General features: G+C 48.8%; 1 protein-coding gene across 1 annotated transcript in view; it reads left to right on the forward strand.

Annotated features, from left to right (window-relative positions):
- MCM10 (minichromosome maintenance 10 replication initiation factor) overlaps positions 1 to 22,368 on the forward strand; it is a 206,705-nt gene that overhangs the window by 121,639 nt on the left and 62,698 nt on the right. Inside the window, exons 11-12 of the mRNA XM_063926891.1 lie at positions 17,215 to 17,315; positions 17,468 to 17,581. Coding sequence (XP_063782961.1) covers positions 17,215 to 17,315; positions 17,468 to 17,581 — 215 coding nt within the window. The remainder of the gene's footprint in view (positions 1 to 17,214; positions 17,316 to 17,467; positions 17,582 to 22,368) is intronic.

Raw genomic sequence — 22,368 nt, forward strand, 5'->3', positions numbered from 1 at the left:
ACGGTATGCGCATTTACGGTAGAGATTGTATGCGTCTAGCGGGCGACTCTTTCGTTACATATTTTCACCATATAATGTACTTTGTAGATTATGGTCCCTTTGATAGAATCTGAAAGTTTGGTTAATGTAGAATGTTCATGGACAGAGAAATCCCCCTTTATTTGATACGATGGGTCAAACAGGAGTAATACAGTGGTGTTTAGTATCCATCGGAAGAGTATTTAATTAGCAATATTCCGGTGTTGGTTTGGAGCGGATTAATCGCTCGTGCGAATAGTTATGGACATAAGAAGTTTATGTCCATTTACTATTATTTGCACTTACTTATCCATGCGGCGGGAAACCTAGTTTCCCACCCACCTGAGCAGTTGGAAATTGTCACAGCCCACCTGTATGAATCAACCTATGACCTTTTGTTATAATGCGAGGAGGAATTCCTGTGTCCAATGAACAATGAGATTGTAGGGACCATTGAATTGTATTGTGTGTGGGGAATAAATAGACAAGCCGATCACATCCAGCTCACTCTTCAACGGTTCTCATTGCTGATAATCGGGAGCTGGATGTCCAGAGGCGCATGCGATCGTTCCCCTTGTGCGTAAGTTTTCTCCGCAATCATATTGATCTTACTGTTATTGTGAGCCATTTCTCTCTCTCTCTCTCTTTTCTCCTCTTTCTCTCTTATTTTCCCTTAAAACGTAATTGTATTGTATTGTATTTCCTGTGTAGTTATCTGGTTAGTTAGTCTGTTATATTGTAGTGTATGACTTGTATTGTATTAATTCTTTTGCAAGTATAACATTCATAATATATATAAGGCGTTGGACCCTAAGCACGGTATCTGTGTATTTCTTATAGTGTTAAGTATTCTCAGAGCGTCGGTGACGCTCGAACAGCTTTTAAGTTAATAAGGTTATACTGTGCTGCATTTACACTCTATCACTACACTAAGGTCTTACTGCATAATACACTGTTTATGGTTTAGATATAAAGGTTTAACATTGTGAGCGTCAGCGCCGCTGGTGATCTCCTCGTGGTCCCGAGCGTCCGCTACGCTATAGCGAATCATTACGTTAGTCGGCAGCCAATAGCGTGCCTGCCTGTGATCTCTTGGCCGTGAGCGAACGTGACGCTTGAGCGTCTCGACTACGGCTAAGCGATTGTTACGCAACGTGCGTACCCTTACGGTACTCCATACGTAAATAGCGTACAGTGTTCTTAGACCTCATAAAGGGTATTATATAAGATAAATATTTAGCTTTATCAGCCCCTATCTGATCTTCCATATGGACAGGGCAGAATTGAGGACTCGTCCCCAATTTCTCCCTAAGGTGGTATCAGCGTTTCATTTGAACCAACCTATTGTGGTGCCTGTGGCTACTCGGGACTTGGAGGCTTCCAAGTTGCTGGACGTAGTCCGGGCCCTGAAAATCTATGTTTCCAGGACGGCTAGAGTCAGAAAAACTGACTCGCTGTTTATCCTGCATGCACCCAACAAGCTGGGTGCTCCTGCTTCTAAGCAGACTATTGCTCGCTGGATCTGTAGCACGATTCAACTTGCACATTCTGCGGCTGGACTGCCGCATCCTAAATCAGTGAAAGCCCATTCCACAAGGAAGGTGGGCTCTTCTTGGGCGGCTGCCCGAGGGGTCTCGGCTTTACAGCTTTGCCGAGCTGCTACCTGGTCGGGTTCAAACACGTTTGCAAACTTCTACAAGTTTGATACCCTGGCTGAGGAGGACCTTGAGTTTGCTCATTCGGTGCTGCAGAGTCATCCGCACTCTCCCGCCCGTTTGGGAGCTTTGGTATAATCCCCATGGTCCTTACGGAGTACCCAGCATCCACTAGGACGTCAGAGAAAATAAGATTTTACTCACCGGTAAATCTATTTCTCGTAGTCCGTAGTGGATGCTGGGAGCCCGTCCCAAGTGCTGACTTCTCCAATACTTGTATATAGTTATTGCTTAACTATAGGGTTATTGTTCTGAGCCATCTGTTTAATGAGGCTCAGCTGTTGTTCATACTGTTAACTGGGTATAGTTATCACAAGTTGTACGGTGTGATTGGTGTGGCTGGTATGAGTCTTACCCTGAATTCCAAATTCTTTCCTAGTAATGTCAGCTCTTCCGGGCACAGTTTCCCTAACTGAGGTCTGGAGGAGCCAGTGCACACCAGATGTAGTACCTAATCTTTCTTTAAAAAGTGCCCAGTCTCCTGCGGAGCCCGTCTATTCACCATGGTCCTTACGGAGTACCCAGCATCCACTACGGACTACGAGAAATAGATTTACCGGTGAGTAAAATCTTATTATGTCCCACTAGATTCTCTCCATTATCTACTGATTCTGTTTCATGTGAACAATGCAGTCATTCTTCTCAAATCAGTGAAGGGGCTGGGGGAGAGGGTCCAGAGCCCCACTGGTAATGGTCTCTTAAGACTGTGATGTCAGATATGTCATCCCAGCTCACTGCTAATGTGCAGAAGACTCGGCAGCTACAACAAGCTGTTGCAGATTTAGCTGCTAGGGCAGATAGATAGCCCTCCGCCGCCCCACCCCCACCCCCCCTTCCCTTCTCTCTCATGCAGGTCCACAGAAGCGTGGATTACCTGCTCTACTCTCTTGATACAGATGATGATATACAGGAGGATGGAGATGACCTGGATCCAGTTAGTGGGGATCCCGATTCTGATCAGGGTATTGAACCCCTCATTCTGGCTACAAGGCTATATAGAATGTTAGATGACCTATTCAAACAGGCCTGGAAAAATCCAGACAAAAAAATTCCAAGGGTCAAAAAGTTTTTGCGCACTTTCCCATTTGCTCCTGAAGGTCGAAAATTTTGTGAGGGACCCCCTGGGGTGGATGTATCCGCGTCTCACCTGTCTAAAAAGGCGGTGCTGCCTGCCCCGGGCTCCTTTACCATGAAGGATCCTGGGGATAGGAAGATGGAGACTACCCTAAAGTCTATACAGGTTGAGTATCCCTTATCCAAAATCCCACATTTTTGGGTCCCCTACTGAGATAATGACATATATATTATGTGTATATATAGATATATTATATAGATATATAATATATATGTATATGTGCAATTGTCTCAGTAGGGGAACCAAAAATGTGTGATTTAGAATTTCTCTTTCATCCACTAGGGGACACTGGAGCAGTACTTTAGACATTAGGGGTGTGAAGCTTGAAAACCGGAGGTGTGGCACAATCTAAAATTAGCATTGTCTGCACAGCCGGCTCCTCCCCCTTCACATCCCTCCTCCCTCAGATTTGAAAATTGTGCTGGAGGTACAGCTCGTTGGAGCTCTGAGCTCCTGACTAAAATCTATGAAAGTAGGGTGGCTGCGTCAACCTAACTAAAAGGGGGACAAGGCTACACATCATAGAGACAAAGTTCCCTATTGAAGGGAACTGCATCTCTCTTCCAGGAGATCCTAGTACAGCATAACAGTGAGTACTGTTTTTAAAAGAGAGGGCCCTTGTTAGATTTGTATTTGTTTTATTTTTATTGTTTCCCCCCTGCCAGCTTAAGGGTTTCTTTAACAGAATGTCACACAGGCAGCGCAGCGGTCACAAGGAAGCGCGGGGCTGTAGGAGCGCGCCGGGGGGTAGAGGTCGGTCTCCCACACTATGCAGCCGCTCGCGGGCCCGGAGTGCAGGAGACAGGGTGATCGTTCAGCCGGCGCTACGGGACTTGGTCAGGGCGATCCCGGAGCGCGCGCGCCAGATGGGGGGAGAGACGCTGCATTCCGCGCGGCTGAGGAGATCAGCCGGCCGCGGGAGGATACAGTGCCCACACAGTGGAGACAGCGGGCGCGCCTCCCCTATTTACACACAGATCTCCTAGCTATATATAGGGATCCATATCTGCCGTGGCGCTGGCTAGAGGGGTGCTGCTGGGCCAGTATGTAAAGGGTTTTTGAAGTACCCATAATTTTGCAGTGGACATTTTTAATATCCCTGAGGGCGCCATTCTAAGGGGCAGGGATAAGCCCTCCCCCTCGTATAGATACCAGGAGGGATGTTCTATGTAGCAAACAGCTCCCTCTGCTGGTAAAAATATATATTGATGAGGATCTCCTGAACAAAATAATCCTACTTTACCATTTATATTTTCAAGGGACTTCTTTTACAAAGATCCTGAAGAAAATATGAGGAAGCAAGCGGATACCAACTCTACCATCGTAGCTGAGTTACAGTTGAGGTGTGAGGGTTGCAAGTCGGCTGGTGTTTAATTTTTTATTTTTTTTATTTATTTTGTATTTTTGATATAATTTTTATCCTTTTCCTTTGGCAATATAAGGAAGGTAAAAGCTAGTGCCAGCCGGATCCGATACCTTTGCTTCCGTCATGTTTCACAGCCTTTCTGTTCCTAGTTTAAAGGGTGAGAGCGCTGCATAATACCCTGGTAGGGGGCTTAAACAACATGTCTAAAGCACCGACCAAGACATCCAAGACCTGTTCTGTTTGTACGAAATGTAACAAGAAGAGCACGTGGGTTGGCAGCTCCGGGGGGTGCGACTCCTGCTTATCCAAGGACGCCCCACCCGGGAGCAGTGCTCCGTCTAGGTCATGGGAAGAAAACCTTGCAGATAGAATCTCCAAGGAGATGGCAGAATCACGCAAGCAGCATTCCGAATGGGCTGCGGGATTCTCAAAGACGATGGAAGAATTTCTCATCCGGATAACACCGCCTGCACAAGCAGAAACAACTGTGCGCAAGGCAGTCAAAAGACTTCTTCCTATTGTTCCTGACTCAAGGCGGGAGAGGGTCTTATAATACTGAGGAAGGTGAGTTGATTGAATCTAACAGGGACGCCGATTCTCAGGAAGAGGACACGGCAATCTCTGGTTTGGATTCCTTAATTGACGCAGTAAAAGAGATCCTCAACTTTAAAGTGGAATACGTTAAGGAGCCAGAGGATTTTGAGTTATTCAAATCCCTGAGACCGCTTTCAGCAGTGTTTCCCATTCCTAAATCTCTCCAATCTCAAATGGTGAAGGCTTGGAAGATCCCTGATAAATGCTTTCAATTTCCAAAAGCGTTTTCAAGTACCTTAACACTTACCTAAAGGTGTAAAGGATAAGTGGGAGACTCCACCAGTAGTGGATGATTCCCTAGGAAGGTTGTCAAAGAAGACAATCTTACCGATTCCTAATGTAACGACTTTAAAGGATGCTTCAGGTCGTAAGGTTGACACAGCTTTAAAGTCGAATTTTGTAGCAGCAGGTGCAGCACAGAGACCCATGATAGTCTGTGCTTGGGTTAACACAGCCATGGGAACATGGTCTGGACGTATTGTACAGGCTATTGAGGAGTAAAATAGCTTGGAAGAAATTACCCAACTGGCGGAACACATTCGAAAATCGGCTTCATACTTGTGTCAAGTCTCTAAGGATATTATCAGGATAGCATCGCGCATCTCTGCATCAGCCATATCAGCTAGGCGGAGAGACTCTGACACCAAGAAGACTGTAGAATCCATCCCCTTTGGGGGTAAGATGCTCTTCGGTCCAGAGTTGGACAAGTGGATTTCGCAGGCTACAGCAGGGAAGTCCACCTGTCTGCCTACCCCTTATACGAGATCCACTCCACAGGTTAGGAGAGGTTATTCGGGACCAGCGTTTCATTCATTTAGATCAGTCCTTTCGAGCCCGAGGAAGGGGTTTCCGGTACACAAGTACGTGGGGGCAGAGGTAGAGGCCGCTCACAGGCAGCAAACAGAAAGCAGGATAAACCTGCTGACAAAACCGTGGCATGACGGCTAACCGGCTCACCTGGGGTCCCCCTTGGTGGGCGCACGTCTGGAAGGTTTTCAGGACATCTGGGCCAAAACCTCACCAGAACTTTGGATAAACAACCTAATCTCCCAGGGGTACAGACTGGATTTTCAACAGAGGCCTCACAGTCAGTTTTTTTACGACGGGATTGCCTCAGTGCCCTCAGAAGGCAAAAGCACTACTAACAGCAATTCAAAGGTTGCTATGGTCAGAGGTCATTATTCCAGTTCCCGCCTCTCAGAGAGGAACGGGTTTCTATTCCAATCTTTTTGTCGTGCCAGACGGGACGGTCAGACCAAAACTCAATTTAAAAGTTTTAAACCAGTTTCTAAGAGTCTACAAATTCAAGATGGAATCAATCCAGTCGGTCATTGCAGGCTTAGAACAGGGCGAGTTCATGGTATCTATGGACATAAAGGATGCATATCTGCATATCCCAATCTGGACTCCTCACCAGGCGTACTTAAGGTTCGCACTGGTGACGGATCAATACCAATTCAGGTCCTTGCCTTTCTGTCTATCATCAGCCCCAAGAATCTTTACGAAGATCATGGCAATCATGGTTGCAGGATTGAGACTGTTGGGGGTCACGATTATACCTTATCTAGATGATCTATTGATCAAGGCATTATCTCAGGAACAGCTGATCAAGGATGTTCAGACATCTCATCAATTTCTCATTCAACATGGTTGGATTGTGAATCTCCAGAAATCCAACCTCATGCCAACTCAACGGATTCAATTCCTTGGTCTCATCTTAGACACGGTACGATTGAGAGTATTCCTACCAGAGAACAAGGTCCAGGACCTACAAAGATTAGTGGCTCAGGTACTGAGGACACAAACAGTTTCTCTACACCTCTGTGTGCCACTTCTCTGGAAGATGGTGGCATCGTTCGAAGCTCTCCAATACGGCAGACTTCATTCCCGACCATTCCAGATGAACCTCGGTGCTCAGGGAGCAGGTTCACACTGGCTACTACATCGGAGAATCCGACTTCCACCACGCATACGAACCTCATTAATTTGGTGGTCGTTGCACAAGAATCTTGCAGCAGGCAAGAGATTCGGCATTTGGGATTGGAGGATCCTGACCACGGAGGCCAGTCTCAGAGGTTGGGGTGCCGTCTTAGAGGAACATCAGTTTCAGGGCAGATGAGCGTTACTGGAGAGCAGCCTACCAATAAACATTCTCGAACTGAGCGCAGTTTACAATGCGCTTCTCTTAGCCGAAGACCTAGTTATGGGTCAACACGTAAGGATACAGTCGGACAATGTCCCAACGATGGCTTACATAAATCGTCAAGGAGGAACAAAGAGCAGGATGGCGTTAAAGGAAGCCACAAAGATCTTGTTGGGGGCAGAAAGGCAAAACATCGTCCTCTCGGCTGTGTTCATTCCAGGTGTGGAGAACTGGGAAGCAGATTATCTCAGTCGCCAGGACATGCATCCGGGAGAGTAGTGCCTACATCCACGGATTTTCGACATGGTAGTGTGGAGATGGGGTCTACCTCAAGTCGACCTCATGGCGTCGCGGCAGAACCACCTGCTGTCCAGATATGTATCCAGGACAAGGAATCCAGCAGCAGAAGGAGTGGACGCGTTATCGCTTCCTTGGTGCTACAAAAAGGTTTACATCTTTCCACCCTTCCCACTCATACCAAGGGTGCTGAAGAGGTTGAAACGAGAACGAGTGTGGGCGATTCTAATCGCACCAGATTGGCCACGCAGGAGTTGGTACTCGGACCTACAAGGGTTGTTGTCGGACGACCCTTGGCGGTTACCTCAATTAGAGGACCTGCTGTCTCAAGGACCGTTCCTACACCCAGACCTGACCAGGCTGCGTTTAACGGCGTGGCTGTTGAAACCCGGATATTAAGGAACCAAGGAATACCTAGAATGGCAATTCCTACGATGATTGCGGCTAGGAAGCCGGTCACAGCTGGGCACTACTGGTGTCAGGGACGTGGATGGGATTCGACGACCTTCCACTTATCCAGACTTTTACTTTTCCTTCAGGCCGGCCTAGACTTAGGTCTGCGGCTGGGATCTCTGAAGGTTCTGGTGTCTGCTCTTTCCATCCTTTTTCAACAACGGTTGGCATCCTTGCCAGAGGTCCAGACCTTTTTACAGGGGGTTCTGAGGATACAGCCCCCTTTTCGTATTCCCACTGCACATGGGATTTACATTTAGTGTTAGATTTTTTTGAAATCGCCACTGTTTGAGCCGTTAGCAAGAACAGACCTGAAATATCTCTCTTGGAAGGTAACGTTATTGCTAGCCTTGGCTTCGGCTAGGCGGGTCTCTGAGTTAGGAGCCTTATCATGTAAGAGCCCTTTTTTGATTTTTCATGAGGATCGGGCGGAACTCCGTACAAGAGCGGATTTCCTTCCTAAGGTTGTTTCGGGGTTTCATGTAGACCAACCAATTGTGGTCCCATCTGTCCAGTGTCTCGCGGATGGGGACATGTCCTTGGATGTTGTACGAGCTTTGCAGGTGTACGTACAAGTTACGTCGTACTTCAGAAAGTCAGACCATTTGTTCGTCCTTTATGATGGACCAGAGAAGGGTTGGCCGGCTTCTAAGCAGTCTCTGTCTCGATGGATTAGACTTGCCATTCGGCAAGCTTATATTTCCTGTGGTAAACAGGTTCCAGTACGGACGAGTGCTCATACCACCCGATCGGTGGGTGCCTCCGGGGAGGCTGCCAGAGGTGTTTCCACTACTCAACTTTGCAGAGCGGCGACGTGGTCCTCAGCCCACACGTTCGCGAAATTTTACAAGTTTGATTCCTTTGCGTCCGAGGATTCTAAGTTCGGACGTTTGGTTTTGCAGGCCACAGACAGCACTCCCTCCCTGGGAGATAACTTTGGGACGTCCCCTAATGTCTAAAGTACTGCTCCAGTGTCCCCTAGTGGATGAAAGAGAAAAGAGGATTTTGGTACTTACTGATAAATCCATTTCTCTGAATCCTCTAGGGGACACTGGACGCCCGCCTCGGTGCTGTCGGCCTGCTGTGTAATAGTTATTGTTCAAACAGTTCGTAAACACAGTGTTAGTTCTTCGGTTAACGAAGTTTCTTGGATGCTGTTTGTACTGTTGTACAGTTCTGTTCCTCGCCATGAGCTCTAGTATCATGTCCTATTCTCTCAGTCAAATTTTCAAAACTGAGGGAGGAGGGATGTGAAGGGGGAGGAGCCGGCTGTGCAGACAATGCTAATTATAGATTGTGCCACACCTCCGGTTGCAAGCTTCACACCTCTAATGTCTAAAGTACTGCTCCAGTGTCCCCTAGAGGATTCAGAGAAATGGATTTTATCGGTAAGTACCACAATTCCCTTTTTGGATAAGGGATACTCAACCTGTATACATGGCAGCTGGTATATCACAAATGCCGGTCATTGCGGATTGCTGGATGACCCATGCCATTCATTCCTGGGCTACTCAAATTCAGGGGGCCTCTCGGGGGATATGCCCTTAGTTACTATGGTAACCCTCCTAAAACACATTCAGGACACTACACGTGTCCTCTGTGATTCTCTCAAGGAGATGGGGAACATTAATGCTCGGACTTCTGCCATGGCAGTGTCGGCCCGCAGGACCTTGTGGTTGCGTCAGTGGATAGTGGACGCAGAATCCAAACAGTGTGGAATCCCTCCCCTTTTCGGGGGAATGGCTCTTTGGGGTTGAATTGGTTACCTGGATTTCTAAATTTACGGCTGGGAAATCCACTTTTCTTCCCTCTGGGGCCCCTTTCGGTCTCCCAGATTTCGATCTAAGTCCAGAGGTGCCTCCAAAGCGACTAGAGGTACCAGAAGCAAGTCCAGAAAACCTGCTAGCACCAGCTCTCAGGAAGAGTCCACTGGTTCTGCGTCCACTAAGGCCCCAGCATGACGATACCCACCCCGATGGGATCTCAAAGTGGGAGCTCGACTACCTCACTTCAGCCGCATGTGAGAGACTTCCTGCCAGGATACCTGGGTCAGAGAACTCGTTTTTCTGGGCTACAAGCTGGAGTTCGCCAGGATCCTCATATTACAGAAGTCCCACCTGGAGCCAACTCAGAGGCTCCTGTTCCTGGGGATGTTGCTGGATACTGTGGCCCAGAAGCAGTTTCTACCAGAGGACTAGGCGAATACACTTCAGGAGATGGTCCGCATGGTGCTCAGACGTACTCGAGTGTCCATCCATCTTTGCATATGATTGTTGGGAAAGATGGTCGCCTCATACGAGGCGATCCAGTATGGGAGGTTCCATGCCAGAATGTTTCAGTTGGATCTCCTGAGCAAGTGGTCCAGATGGCATCTACAGATGCACCGGATGATTCGGTTGTCACCTCAGGCCAGGATTTCCCTCCTGTGGTAGCTGCAGTCCTCCAATCTCCTGGAAGGTCGGAGTTTCGGGATTCAAGATTGGATCCTCCTCACGAGGGATGCAAGTCAACGGGGAGGGGGAGCTGTCATCCAAGGGGCGCAGTTCCAGGGCGGGTGGTCAGCCCACGAGGCCCTCCTTCCGATCAACATTCTGGAACTTCGGGCGATCTACAATGCTCTGCTTCAGGCCTCTCCTCTGCTCAAGGATCACGCGATCCAGGTACAGTCTGACAACGCCACAGCAGTGGCGTACATCAATCATCAAGGAGGAACAAAAAGCAGAGCCTGCATGCGAGAGGTGTCAAAGATATTCCTCTGGGCGGAAAGAAATGCAAGAGCAATGTCTGAAATCTTCATTTTGGGTGTGGACAACTGGGAGGAGGACTTCCTGAGTCGTCACGATCTACACCCGGGGGAGCGGGGGCTCCACCATCTGGTGTTGCAGCAGATCATCAACTGGTGGGGCTGCACACACATAGATATGATGACTTCTCATCTCAACAAGAAACTTCCCTGCTATTGCTCACGGACCAGGGACCCTCATGCAAGGGCAGTGGACGCATTGGCGTCTCCTTGGCCATACCGGCTGGTCTACTGGTTTCCTCTGATTCCATTTCTCCCAAGGGTGCTAAAGCGAATCAGGAATCAAGGTGTCCAGGCAATTCTGATTGCCCCAGTTTGGCCTCGGAGGGCGTGGTACGTGGATCTTCTAGACATGTCCGTCGAAGACCCTTGGCCTCTACCACTAAGAAGCGATCTTCTTCAACAAGGACCGTTCGTCTACCCAGACTTACGGCAACTTCGTTTGATGGCATGGAGGTTGAGTGGTACATCCTATCTCACAAGGGCCTTTCCGAGAAGGTTATTGCTACCATGGTTCAGGCCAGGAAACCTGTGACGTCAAAACACTATCATCATATCTGGAGGAGATATGTCTCTTGGTGCGAGGAGCACACGTATCAGCCTGCTGAGTTTCACTTGGGACATTTCATACGTTTCCTGCAGGCTGGTGTGGATAAGGGCTTACTTCTGGGTTCCATTAAGGTCCAGATTTCAGCCCCCTCCATTTTCTTCCAGAAGAAATTGGCAGTGTTGCCAGAAGTTCAGACCTTCTTGCAAGGGGTACCCCACATACAACCACCTTTTGTGCCGCCTACGGCACCCTGGGATTTGGATGTAGTGTTGGCATTTCTACAGTCCTCCTGGTTTCAACCTCTTGATGACGGTAGAAGACAAGCACCTCACGTGGGAGACTGTGATGTTACTGGCCCGGACTTCTGCTCGACGTGTCTCAGAATTGGGGTCCTTAGAGGATACCCAGTTTGGGCAGGCGGTGCTGCAGCAGTCTCCGCACGTTCTGGAAGCTTTGGGATGTCCCCATCATACTAGATTCCCCAATATCCTTTATTGATGCTATAGAAGATAGAATTTTAATACCTACCGGTAAATCCTTTTCTTGTAGTCCATAAGGGATATTGAACGCCCGCCTCAGTGCGTTTACTTTTCTGCAGGTTCTTGTTATGTGGTTACCTGTTCAGCTGCTGTTGTTACCAGCCGTTGCTAGTTATGTTAGTGGTGTGCTGGTATGTAAATTTCACCAACCTTTGTTATCATGTTCCTTCTCTCGGGTGGTCTTCAGTATGCTGGCTGTCGGGATCCCGGCGCACAGTATACCGGCGCCGGGATCCCGACAGCCGGCATACCGAGACTTATTCTCCCTCGTGGGGGTCCACGACCCCCCTGGAGGGAGAATAAAATAGCGTAGCGCGCCACCGTGCCCGCAGCGTGGCGAGCGCAGAGAGCCCGCAAGGGGCTCATTTGCGCTCGCCACACTGTCGGTATGCCGGTCGCCGGGAGCCCGACCGCCGGCATACCATACTACACCCCCTTCTCTCATATATGTCCTTTCTCCTTCTGGCACGTTTTTACTTATAACTGCCTGTGGGAGGGGGCATAGAGGGGAGGAGCCAGCACACCCAGTGGAAGAAATGTAAAGTGCACTAGCTCCTTAGGACCCCGTATATATCTTATCGTACTAGATTCCCCAATATCCCTTATGGACTACGAGAAAAAATCCTATTTTCTCTAACGTCCTAGTGGATGCTGGGGACTCCGTAAGGACCATGGGGAATAGACGGGCTCCGCAGGAGACAGGGCACTTTAAGAAAGAATTTAGATACTGGTGTGCTCTGGCTCCTCCCTCTATGTCCCTCCTCCAGACCTCAGTTTGAATCTGTGCCCGGACGAGCTGGGTGCTGTTTAGTGAGCTCTCCTGAGCTTGCTATAAGAAAGTATTTTGTTAGGTTTTTTATTTTCAGGGAGATCTGCTGGCAACAGGCTCCCTGCATCGTGGGACTGAGGGGAGAGAAGCAGCCTTACTCTCTGAAGATAGGTCCTGCTTCTTAGGCTACTGGACACCATTAGCTCCAGAGGGATCGTACACAGGATCTCACCCTTTGTCGTCCGATCCCGGAGCCGCGCCGCCGTCCCCCTCGCAGAGCCGGAAGACAGAAGCCGGGTGAAAGAAGCAAGAAGACTTCAAAATCAGCGGCAGAAGACTCCAGTCTTCACTGAGGTAGCGCACAGCACTGCAGCTGTGCGCCATTGCTCCCACACTACACCCACATACTCCGGTCACTGTAGGGCGCAGGGGGGGGGGGGGGGGGGGCGCCCTGGGCAGCAATTAGGACCTCTTGGCAAAAGTTGGACATATATACAGTTGGGCACTGTATATATGTATGAGCCCCCGCCATAATATTGTACAGAAACGCGGGACAGAAGCCCGCCGCTGAGGGGGCGGGGCTTCTTCCTCAGCACTCACCAGCGACATTTTTTCTCCACAGCTTCGCTGAGAGGAAGCTCCCCAGGCTCTCCCCTGCAGATTCACGGTAGAAAAGGGTAAAAAGAGGGGGGGGGGGGGGGGCACATAAATTAGGCGCAAAAACATAATATACAGCAGCTACTGGGTTAACACTAAGTTACTGTGTGATTCCTGGGACATATAGCGCTGGGGTGTGTGCTGGCATACTCTCTCTGTCTCTCCAAAGGGCCTTGTGGGGGGGAACTGTCTTCAAAAAGAGCATCCCCCTGTGTGTGTGGTGTGTCGGTAATCTTGTGTCGACATGTTTGACGAGGAAGGCTATGTGGAAGCAGAGCGGGAGCAAATGAATGTGGTGTCTCCGCCGACACCTGATTGGATGGATATGTGGAAGGTTTTAAATGATAATGTTAATTCCTTGCATAAAAGGTTGGATAAAGTTGAAACCTCAGGACAGTCGGGTCTCAGCCCATGCCTGATCCTATGTCGCAGAGGCCGTCAGGGTCTCAGAAGCGCCCACTATCCCAAATTGTAGACACAGATACCGACATGGATTCGGACTCCAGTGTCGATTATGATGATGCAAAGTTACAGCCTAAATTGGCTAAAGCCATCCGTTATATGATTATAGCAATGAACGAGGTGTTGCACATCACAGAAGAAACCCCAGTCCCTGACAAGAGGGTTCATATGTATGGGGAAAAAAGGCAGGAGGTGACCTTTCCCCCTTCACATGAGCTAAATGAGTTATGTGAAAAGGCTTGGGAATCTCCAGATAAAAAACTGCAGATTTCCAAACGGATGCTTATGGCGTATCCTTTCCCGCCAACGGACAGGTTACGCTGGGAATCCTCCCCTAGGGTGGACAAAGCTCTGACACGCTTATCCAAGAGGGTAGCCCTGCCGTCACAGGATACGGCCACCCTAAAAGATGCTGCGGATAGAAAGCAAGAGGGTACCCTGAAGTCCATTTATACACATTCAGGTACCTTACTAAGGCCGGCAATTGCGTCGGCCTGGGTGTGTAGTGCTGTAGCAGCATGGACGGATACCTTATCTGAGGAACTTGATACCTTAGACAAGGATACTATATTAATGACCCTGGGGCATATAAAAGACACTGTCCTATATATGGCTGGATTCTAAATATTCCAAAGTCGCAGTTGATTCCTACGACTCGTCTGCCCTTCCTGGGCATGATTCTGGACACAGACCAGAAGAGGGTTTATCTCCCGATGGAGAAGGCTCAGGAGCTCATGACACTGGTCAGGGACCTATTAAAACCAAAACAGGTGTCGGTACATCACTGCACGCGAGTCCTGGGAAAGATGGTGGCATCATACGAGGCCATTCCCTTCGGCAGGTTTCATGCGAGGACCTTTCAATGGGATCTGTTGGACAAGTGGTCCGGATCACATCTTCAGATGCATCGGCTGATCACCCTATCCCCCAGGGCCAGGGTGTCTCTCCTGTGGTGGCTGCAGAGTGCTCACCTCCTAGAGGGCCGCAGATTCGGCATTCAGGACTGGGTCCTGATGACCACGGATGCAAGCCTCCGAGGGTGGGGGGCAGTCACACAGGGAAGAAATTTCCAAGGTCTGTGGTCAAGTCAGGAGACTTGCCTTCACATCAACATCCTGGAACTAAGGGCCATATACAACGCCCTACGTCAAGCGGAGACCCTGCTTCGCGACCAATCGGTTCTGATTCAGTCAGACAACATCACCGCAGTGGCTCATGTAAACCGCCAAGGCGGCACAAGGAGCAGGGTGGCGATGGCGGAAGCCACCAGAATTCTTCGCTGGGCGGAGAATCACGTTAAGCGCACTGTCAGCAGTGTTCATTCCGGGAGTGGACAACTGGGAAGCAGACTTCCTCAGCAGGCACGACCTCCACCCGGGAGAGTGGGGACTTCATCAAGAAGTCTTCACGCAGATTGCAAGTCGGTGGGAACTGCCACAGGTGGACATGATGGCATCCCGCCTCAACAAAAAGCTACAGAGGTATTGCGCCAGGTCAAGAGACCCTCAGGCGATAGCTGTAGACGCACTGGTGACACCGTGGGTGTTCCAGTCGGTTTATGTATTTCCTCCTCTTCCTCTCATACCCAAGGTGCTGAGAATAATAAGAAAAAGAGGAGTGAGAACAATACTCATTGCTCCGGATTGGCCAAGAAGGACTTGGTATCCAGATCTGCAAGAAATGCTCTCAGAGGACCCATGGCCTCTGCCTCTAAGACAGGACTTGTTGCAACAGGGGCCCTGTCTGTTCCAAGACTTACCGCGGCTGCGTTTGACGGCATGGCGGTTGAACGCCGGATCCTAGCAGAAAAAGGCATTCCGGATGAGGTTATTCCTACGCTGATAAGGGCTAGGAAGGACGTGACGGCTAAACATCACCGTATATGGCGAAAATATGTTGCTTGGTGTGAGGCCAGGAATGCCCACACGGAGGAATTCCAGCTGGGCCGTTTCCTTCACTTCCTACAGTCAGGAGTGACTTTGGGCCTAAAATTGGGTTCCATTAAGGTCCAGATTTCGGCCCTGTCTATTTTCTTTCAAAAAGAACTGGCTTCTCTGCCTGAAGTTCAGACGTTTGTAAAGGGAGTGCTGCATATTCAGTCCCCTTTTGTGCCTCCGGTGGCACCTTGGGATCTTAACGTGGTGTTCAGTTTCCTGAAGTCACACTGGTTTGAGCCACTAAAAACCGTGGAGTTAAAATATCTCACGTGGAAGGTGGTCATGCTGTTAGCCTTGGCTTCGGCTAGGCGTGTGTCAGAATTAGCGGCTTTGTCACATAAAAGTCCCTATCTGGTTTTCCATATGGACAGGGCAGAATTACGGACCCGTCCACAATTTCTGCCAAAAGTGGTGTCATCTTTTCATATGAACCAACCTATTGTTGTGCCTGTGGCTACTCGTGACTTGGAGGATTCCGAGTTACTAGATGTGGTCAGGGCTTTGAAGGTTTATGTAGCCAGAACGGCTAGAGTCAGGAAAACTGACTCGCTGTTTATCCTGTATGCATCCAACAAGCTGGGTGCTCCAGCGAGCAATAGTTTGCTTTGAAGCAGGATCTGTAACACGATTCAGCAGGCTCATTCTGCGGCTGGATTGCCGCTGCCAAAATCAGTAAAAGCTTATTCCACAAGGAAGGTGGGCTCTTCTTGGGCAGCTGCCCGAGGGGTCTCGGCATTACAGCTTTGCCGAGCAGCTACTTGGTCAGGTTCGAACACTTTTGCGAAGTTCTACAAGTTTGATGCCCTGGCTGAGGAGGACCTTGTGTTTGCTCATTCGGTGCTGCAGAGTCATCCGCACTCTCCCGCCCGTTTGGGAGCTTTGGTATAATCCCCATGGTCCTTACGGAGTCCCCAGCATCCACTAGGACGTTAGAGAAAATAAGATTTTACTTACAGGTAAATCTATTTCTCGTAGTCCGTAGTGGATGCTGGGCGCCCGTCCCAAGTGCGGACTTCTTCTGCAATACTTGTATATAGTTATTGCTTAAATAAGGGTTATGTTATAGTTGCATCAGGGTTGATCTGATGCTCTGTTGTTCATACTGTTAACTGGGTAAGTTTATCACAAGTTATACGGTGTGGCTGGTATGAGTCTTGCCCTGGATTCCAAAATCCTTTCCTTGTTCTGTCAGCTCTTCCGGGCACAGTTTCTCTAACTGAGGTCTGGAGGAGGGACATAGAGGGAGGAGCCAGAGCACACCAGTATCCAAATTCTTTCTTAAAGTGCCCTGTCTCCTGCGGAGCCCGTCTATTCCCCATGGTCCTTACGGAGTCCCCAGCATCCACTATGGACTACGAGAAATAGATTTACCGGTAAGTAAAATCTTATTATTTTTATCTTGCTGGTTTTGAAACAAAAAATGATTGATCATACAGGACTGTCTCTCCAGTAGTTGTGAAACTACAAGTCCCAGCATGATTTACCAGCTGATTATTCAGTTCACAACAGCTGAAGAGCCAGTCCTGCTCTACGTCATTAGGTCCTGGTTTGTGTCAAATAGATTTGTGATGTACACTTTTTATCTGGAAGTTGTAAATTACGGTATAAAAAGTACTAATAACTGCTTTAGCATGTCAGGTGACTCAGACTGTTTGTTTTGTTTGTTTGTTTTTTGTTGTTTTTTTTTTTAAGTGACAGATTGCGGTCTACACTGATTTTTAACAAATGTGTCTATACAACATTTTTGTAAACTTTGAAAAAAAAATTGTCTTGCAGTGCAACGGCTGCGGCACCAAAGAAATCTGTCCAGACAACGCTCACCAAAATGGTGGTTAAGGGAGCAGATGCAATAGCGCTGGCAGCAAGGCAGAACATGGGTATTGCAGTTTGTATAACTTTGTATAGACTGGTATATTGATGATCACATAACAAGCATTTATGTAAGACTGATGGTATGTTGGCATGTAACATATTGATCTTATTGAGTCTGTTTTTCTCAGCCACAGTAACATAGGCTTTCTTGTTACAGCTGCCATGAGTAAGGGCAATGTGCATTGTTCAGATGAGCTGAAGGAGCTGTTGGAAATGCCAACACCGGGCGCACTTAATTTGAAGAAGCATATGTCTGGCCTGAGTGTGCAAGGTATATTTTTGTTTTGTGCAGTTATTTAACATTTATTTTATGCCAGAGAAGATATTTTCTCATACTAGAGGATGCTGGGTTCATCATAGAACCATGGCGTATAGACTGGATCCGCAGGAGACATGGGCACTTTAAGACTTTGAAAGGGTGTGAACTGGCTCCTCCCTCTATGCCCCTCCTTTAGACTCCAGTTTTAGAATTTTGCCCAGTGAGACTGGACGCACTACAGGGAGCTCTACTGAGTTTCTCTGAAAAAATACTTTTTGTTAGTTTTTTTTATGTTCAGGGAGGCTGCTGGCAACAGTCTCCCTGCTTCGTGGGACTTAAGGGAGAGGAGTGTGACCCACTTCCAGTGATTTCAATGGCTCTGCTTCTGGCTACAGGACACCATTAGCTCCTGAGGGTGCTGATCGCTGGGTACGCCTAGATGCTCACTCCCGCAGCCTGCCGTCACCCCCTTTCAGAGCCAGAAGACAGGTGAGTAGAGGAAGAAATGAAGACTTAAGTGACGGCATTTATCTGAGGTACCGCAGCGCGCAGACGCTGCGCGCCAAGCTCCCACATACATGCAGCACTACAGGGCGCGGAGAGGGGGGCCGCCCTGGGCAGCTAATAAATCCTCAGTGGACATCTAGCAAGAGGGGACATTAAACCCCCGCCAGTATAATCATTCAAGAAGCGGGACGGAAGAGCGCCATTAAGGGGGCGGAGCTTTGTCCTCACAGCTCACTCGGCGCCATTTTCTCTCCATCAGGATGCAGAGACGCTGGTCCTTCCTTCGCACTGACAAGTATCAGGGTGCAAAACGGGGGGGGCGCTTCAGAACCGCTGTTTGGGCGCTGGGGTGTGAGCTGGCAAATCCTCTGTGTCTGTCTGACAGGCTTTACTGCGGGTCTGTCCCCTATATGCCCGGTGTGTCTGGGGGTGTTTGGTGCACGTTTGTCGACATGTCTGAGGCTGAAGGCTCTTCCCAGGAGGAGGCTGTATTAGGGACACAAACGGCTGCGGGGGTGACCCTGTCTGCACCGCCGACGCCGGATTGGATAAATGTGTTGAAAGCCTTGAATGCTAATGTGGCTCTTATTAGTAAGAGGCTAGATAAGTCTGAGTCTCAGACCCAGGCATGGAAGAAATCTGTAGAAGATGTTATTGCAAAGTCAGGTCCCCTCAGGGTCACAGAAACGTACGCTGGCCCATTTGGCAGACACTGATACTGACACGGATTCTGATTCCAGTGTCGACTATAATGATTCCAGATTAGATCCAAAATTGGCAAAAAGCATTCAGTACATGATTGTGACGGTTAAAGAGGTACTACATATCACTGAGGACCCGGCTGTCCCTGATAAAAGGGTCTGTATGTATAAGGAAAGGAAACCTGAGGTAACGTTTCCTCCCTCTCATGAACTGGACATGCTATTTAAAATACTCTGGGAAGCTCCTGACAAAAAAGTTTCAGATTCCCAAAAGAATTACGGTAGCTTATCGGTTTCCCTCGGCGGATAGGGGAAAGTGGAAGTCACCCCCCACCGTGGACAAGGCCCTGTCACGTTTGTCTAAAAAGGTGGCTCTCCCGTCACCTGACACGGCGGCCCTTAAGGATCCTGCGGATTGTAAACAGGAAACTACGTTAAAGTCCATTTATGCGACCACAGGTACACTACTCAGACCTGTCATTGCGTCTGCGTGGGTAAGTAGTACTATCGAAAAGTGGGCAGACAACGTGTCTTCTGAAATAGATACCCTAGATAGGGATAGCGTCCTCTTGACACTGGGGTATATCAAGGATGCTGCAGCATACCTTAAGGAAGCTGCGAGAGATATTGGTCTTGAGCGTTGTGGATACACCAATGGAATGCTGATGCTGATTCCAAGAAAAGTATGGAATCTCTACCATATAAAGGTAAGGCCTTAGTTGGTGACGGCCTTGATAATTTGGTGTCTACTGCTACCGCGGGTAAGTCATCCTTTTTACCTTATGTTCCTCCACAACAAAAGAAAACGCATCACTAGCAGATTCAGTCCTTCCGGCCCAATAAATACAGAAAGGGCCGAGGTTCTTCCTTCCTTGCTACTAGAGGAAGGGGAAGAGGTAAACGATCACCAGCCTTGTCAGGCTTCCAGGAGCAGAAGTCCTCCCAGGCTTCTGCCAATTCCACCGCATGACGTTGGGGCTCCTATGCTGGAGGCCGCACCGGTGGGGGCATGTCTCAAACTCTTCAGTCAGTTTTGGGTTCGTTCGGACCTAGACCCATGGGTTTTACAAATACTATCCCAAGGGTACAAGCTGGAGTTTCAAGACTTTCCCCATCTACGTTTTTTCAAATCGGCCTTACCAGTTTCGCTTCCGGACAGGGAGGTAGTTTGCGACGCAATACAAAAGTTGTGTCAAAATCAAGTTATCGTCAGGGTTCCCCAGTCACAACAGGGAGAAGGCTTTTATTCAAGCCTGTTTGTGGTCCCGAAGCTGGATGGCTCGGTCAGACCAATCCTAAACCTGAAATCCCTCAATTTCTACCTAAAGAAATTCAAATTTGAGATGTACTCTCTCTGAGCAGTGATCTCCAGTCTGGAGGAAAGGGATTTTATGGTGTTGGTGGACATAAAAGATGCCTACTTACATGTTCCCATTTATCCTCCGCATCAGGCTTACCTGAGATTTGCAATTCAGGATTGTCATTACCAATTTCAAACGCCGTTTGGTCTGTCCACGGTTCCGGTGATGGCGGAGATGATGGTTCTCCGTCGCAAGCATGGAGTCACGATTATCCCATACTTGGACGATCTCCTGATAAAGGCGAGATCCACGGACCAGTTGGTGCAAAACGTTGCACTCTCCCTGACAGCTCTTCAGCAACATGGTTGGTTCCTAAATTTGCCAAAATCACAGTTGATTCCGACGACGCGGTTGTCTTTTTTGGGAATGATATTGGACACAGAACTACAGAGAGTCTTTCTTCCAGTGGACAAGGCTCTGGAACTTCAGAGTCTGGTCAAACAAATTCTGAAACCAGCAAGTGTGTCAATCCATCAATGCATTTGGTTGCTGGGAAAGATGGTTACGGCCTACGAGGCCATTCAGTTTGGCAGATTCCATGCCAGAGTGTTCCAGTGGGACCTGTTGGACAAGTGGTCCGGGTCACACCTACACATGCACCGGAGAATAATCCTGTCTAAGACCAGGGTATCACTCCTGTGGTGGCTGCACAGCTCTCACCTCCTAGAGGGGCGCAGGTTCGGGATACAGGACTGGATCCTGGTGACCACGGATGCAAGCCTCCGAGGCTGGGGGGCAGTCACAATGGGAGAAAACTTCCACGGAAGAATGGTTAAGTCAGGAAACTTGTCTCCACATAAATGTTCTGGAGTTAAGGGCCATTTACAACGGCCTTCTGCAAGCGGAACCACATCTTCGAGATCAGCCTGTACTGATCCAGTCAGACAATGTAACAGCAGTAGCGTACATAAATAGTCAGGGCGGAACGAAAAGCAGAGCGGCAATGGCAGAAGCAACAAGGATTTTTCGCTGGGCGGAAAAGCATACAAGCGCTCTGTCGGCAATCTTCCTTCCAGGAGTGGACTACTGGGAAGCAGACTTCCTCAGCAGACACGATTTCCATCCAGGAGAGTGGGGCCTCCACCAAGAAGTCTTCGCAGAGGTGACAAGTCGTTGGGGAGTTCCTCATGCAGACATGATGGCATCTCGTCTCAACAGGAAGCTTGAGAGAGATTGTTCCAGGTCAAGGGACCCTCAAGCAATTGCAGTGGATGCGCTGGTGACACCGTGGGTGTTTCAGTCGTTGTATGTATTCCCTCAACTTCCTCTCATTCCAAAGGTTCTAAAGATCATAAGAAGAACAAAGATCCGGGCGATCCTCATTGTCTCAGACTGGCCAAGGAGGGCTTGGTATCCAGATCTACAGGAATTACTAATAGGAGATCCCTGGCCTCTTCCTCTGCGCGAGGACCTGTTACAACGGGCCGTGCGTGTATCAGGACTTACCGCGGCTACGTTTGACGGCATGGCAGTTGAGCGCAAAATCCTGGCCCGTAAGGGTATTCCCAGTGAAGTCATTCCCACACTTACTCAGGCTAGAAAAGGGGTAACATCTAAACATTACCACCGTATTTGGAGAAAATATGTTTCTTGGTGTGAATCCAAGGGGGCTCCTACGGAGGAGTTTCGGCTAGGACGTTTTCTCCATTTTCTACAAGCAGGTGTGGATGCGGGCCTAAAATTGGACTCAATTAAGGTACAGATTTCGGCCTTATCGGTTTTCTTTTCAGAAACAATTGGCCTCCCTTCCAGAAGTTCAGACTTTTGTGAAATGCGTGTTGCACATCCAACCTCCATTTGTGCCTCAAGTGGCACCATGGGATCTTAATGTGGTGTTGCAGTTCCTTCAATCACATTGGTTTGAACCTTTACGGAAGGTGGCGTTGAAATTCCTCACTTGAAAAGTGGTCATCCTGTTGGCCTTGGCATCTGCAGGGCGGGTGTCTGAGTTAGCGGCCTTGTCTCACAAGAGCCCTTATTTGATCTTCCATGAAGATGGAGCTGAATTGAGGACACGTCAACAATTTCTACCGAAAGTGGTTACTCTTCCCGCATGAACCAACCTATTGTGGTGCCTGTGGCTACTGACGCCTTCGCTGAGTCAAAATCTCTGGATGTGGTCAGAGCTTTGAAGATTTATGTCGCCAGAACGGCTCCGATTAGGAAAACAGAGGCTCTGTTTGTCCTGTATGCTCCCAACAAGGTGGGGTGTCCTGCTTCCAAGCAGACC

This window comes from Pseudophryne corroboree, chromosome 6, assembly GCF_028390025.1.
Source record: "Pseudophryne corroboree isolate aPseCor3 chromosome 6, aPseCor3.hap2, whole genome shotgun sequence".
NCBI classification, from domain to species: domain Eukaryota; kingdom Metazoa; phylum Chordata; class Amphibia; order Anura; family Myobatrachidae; genus Pseudophryne; species Pseudophryne corroboree.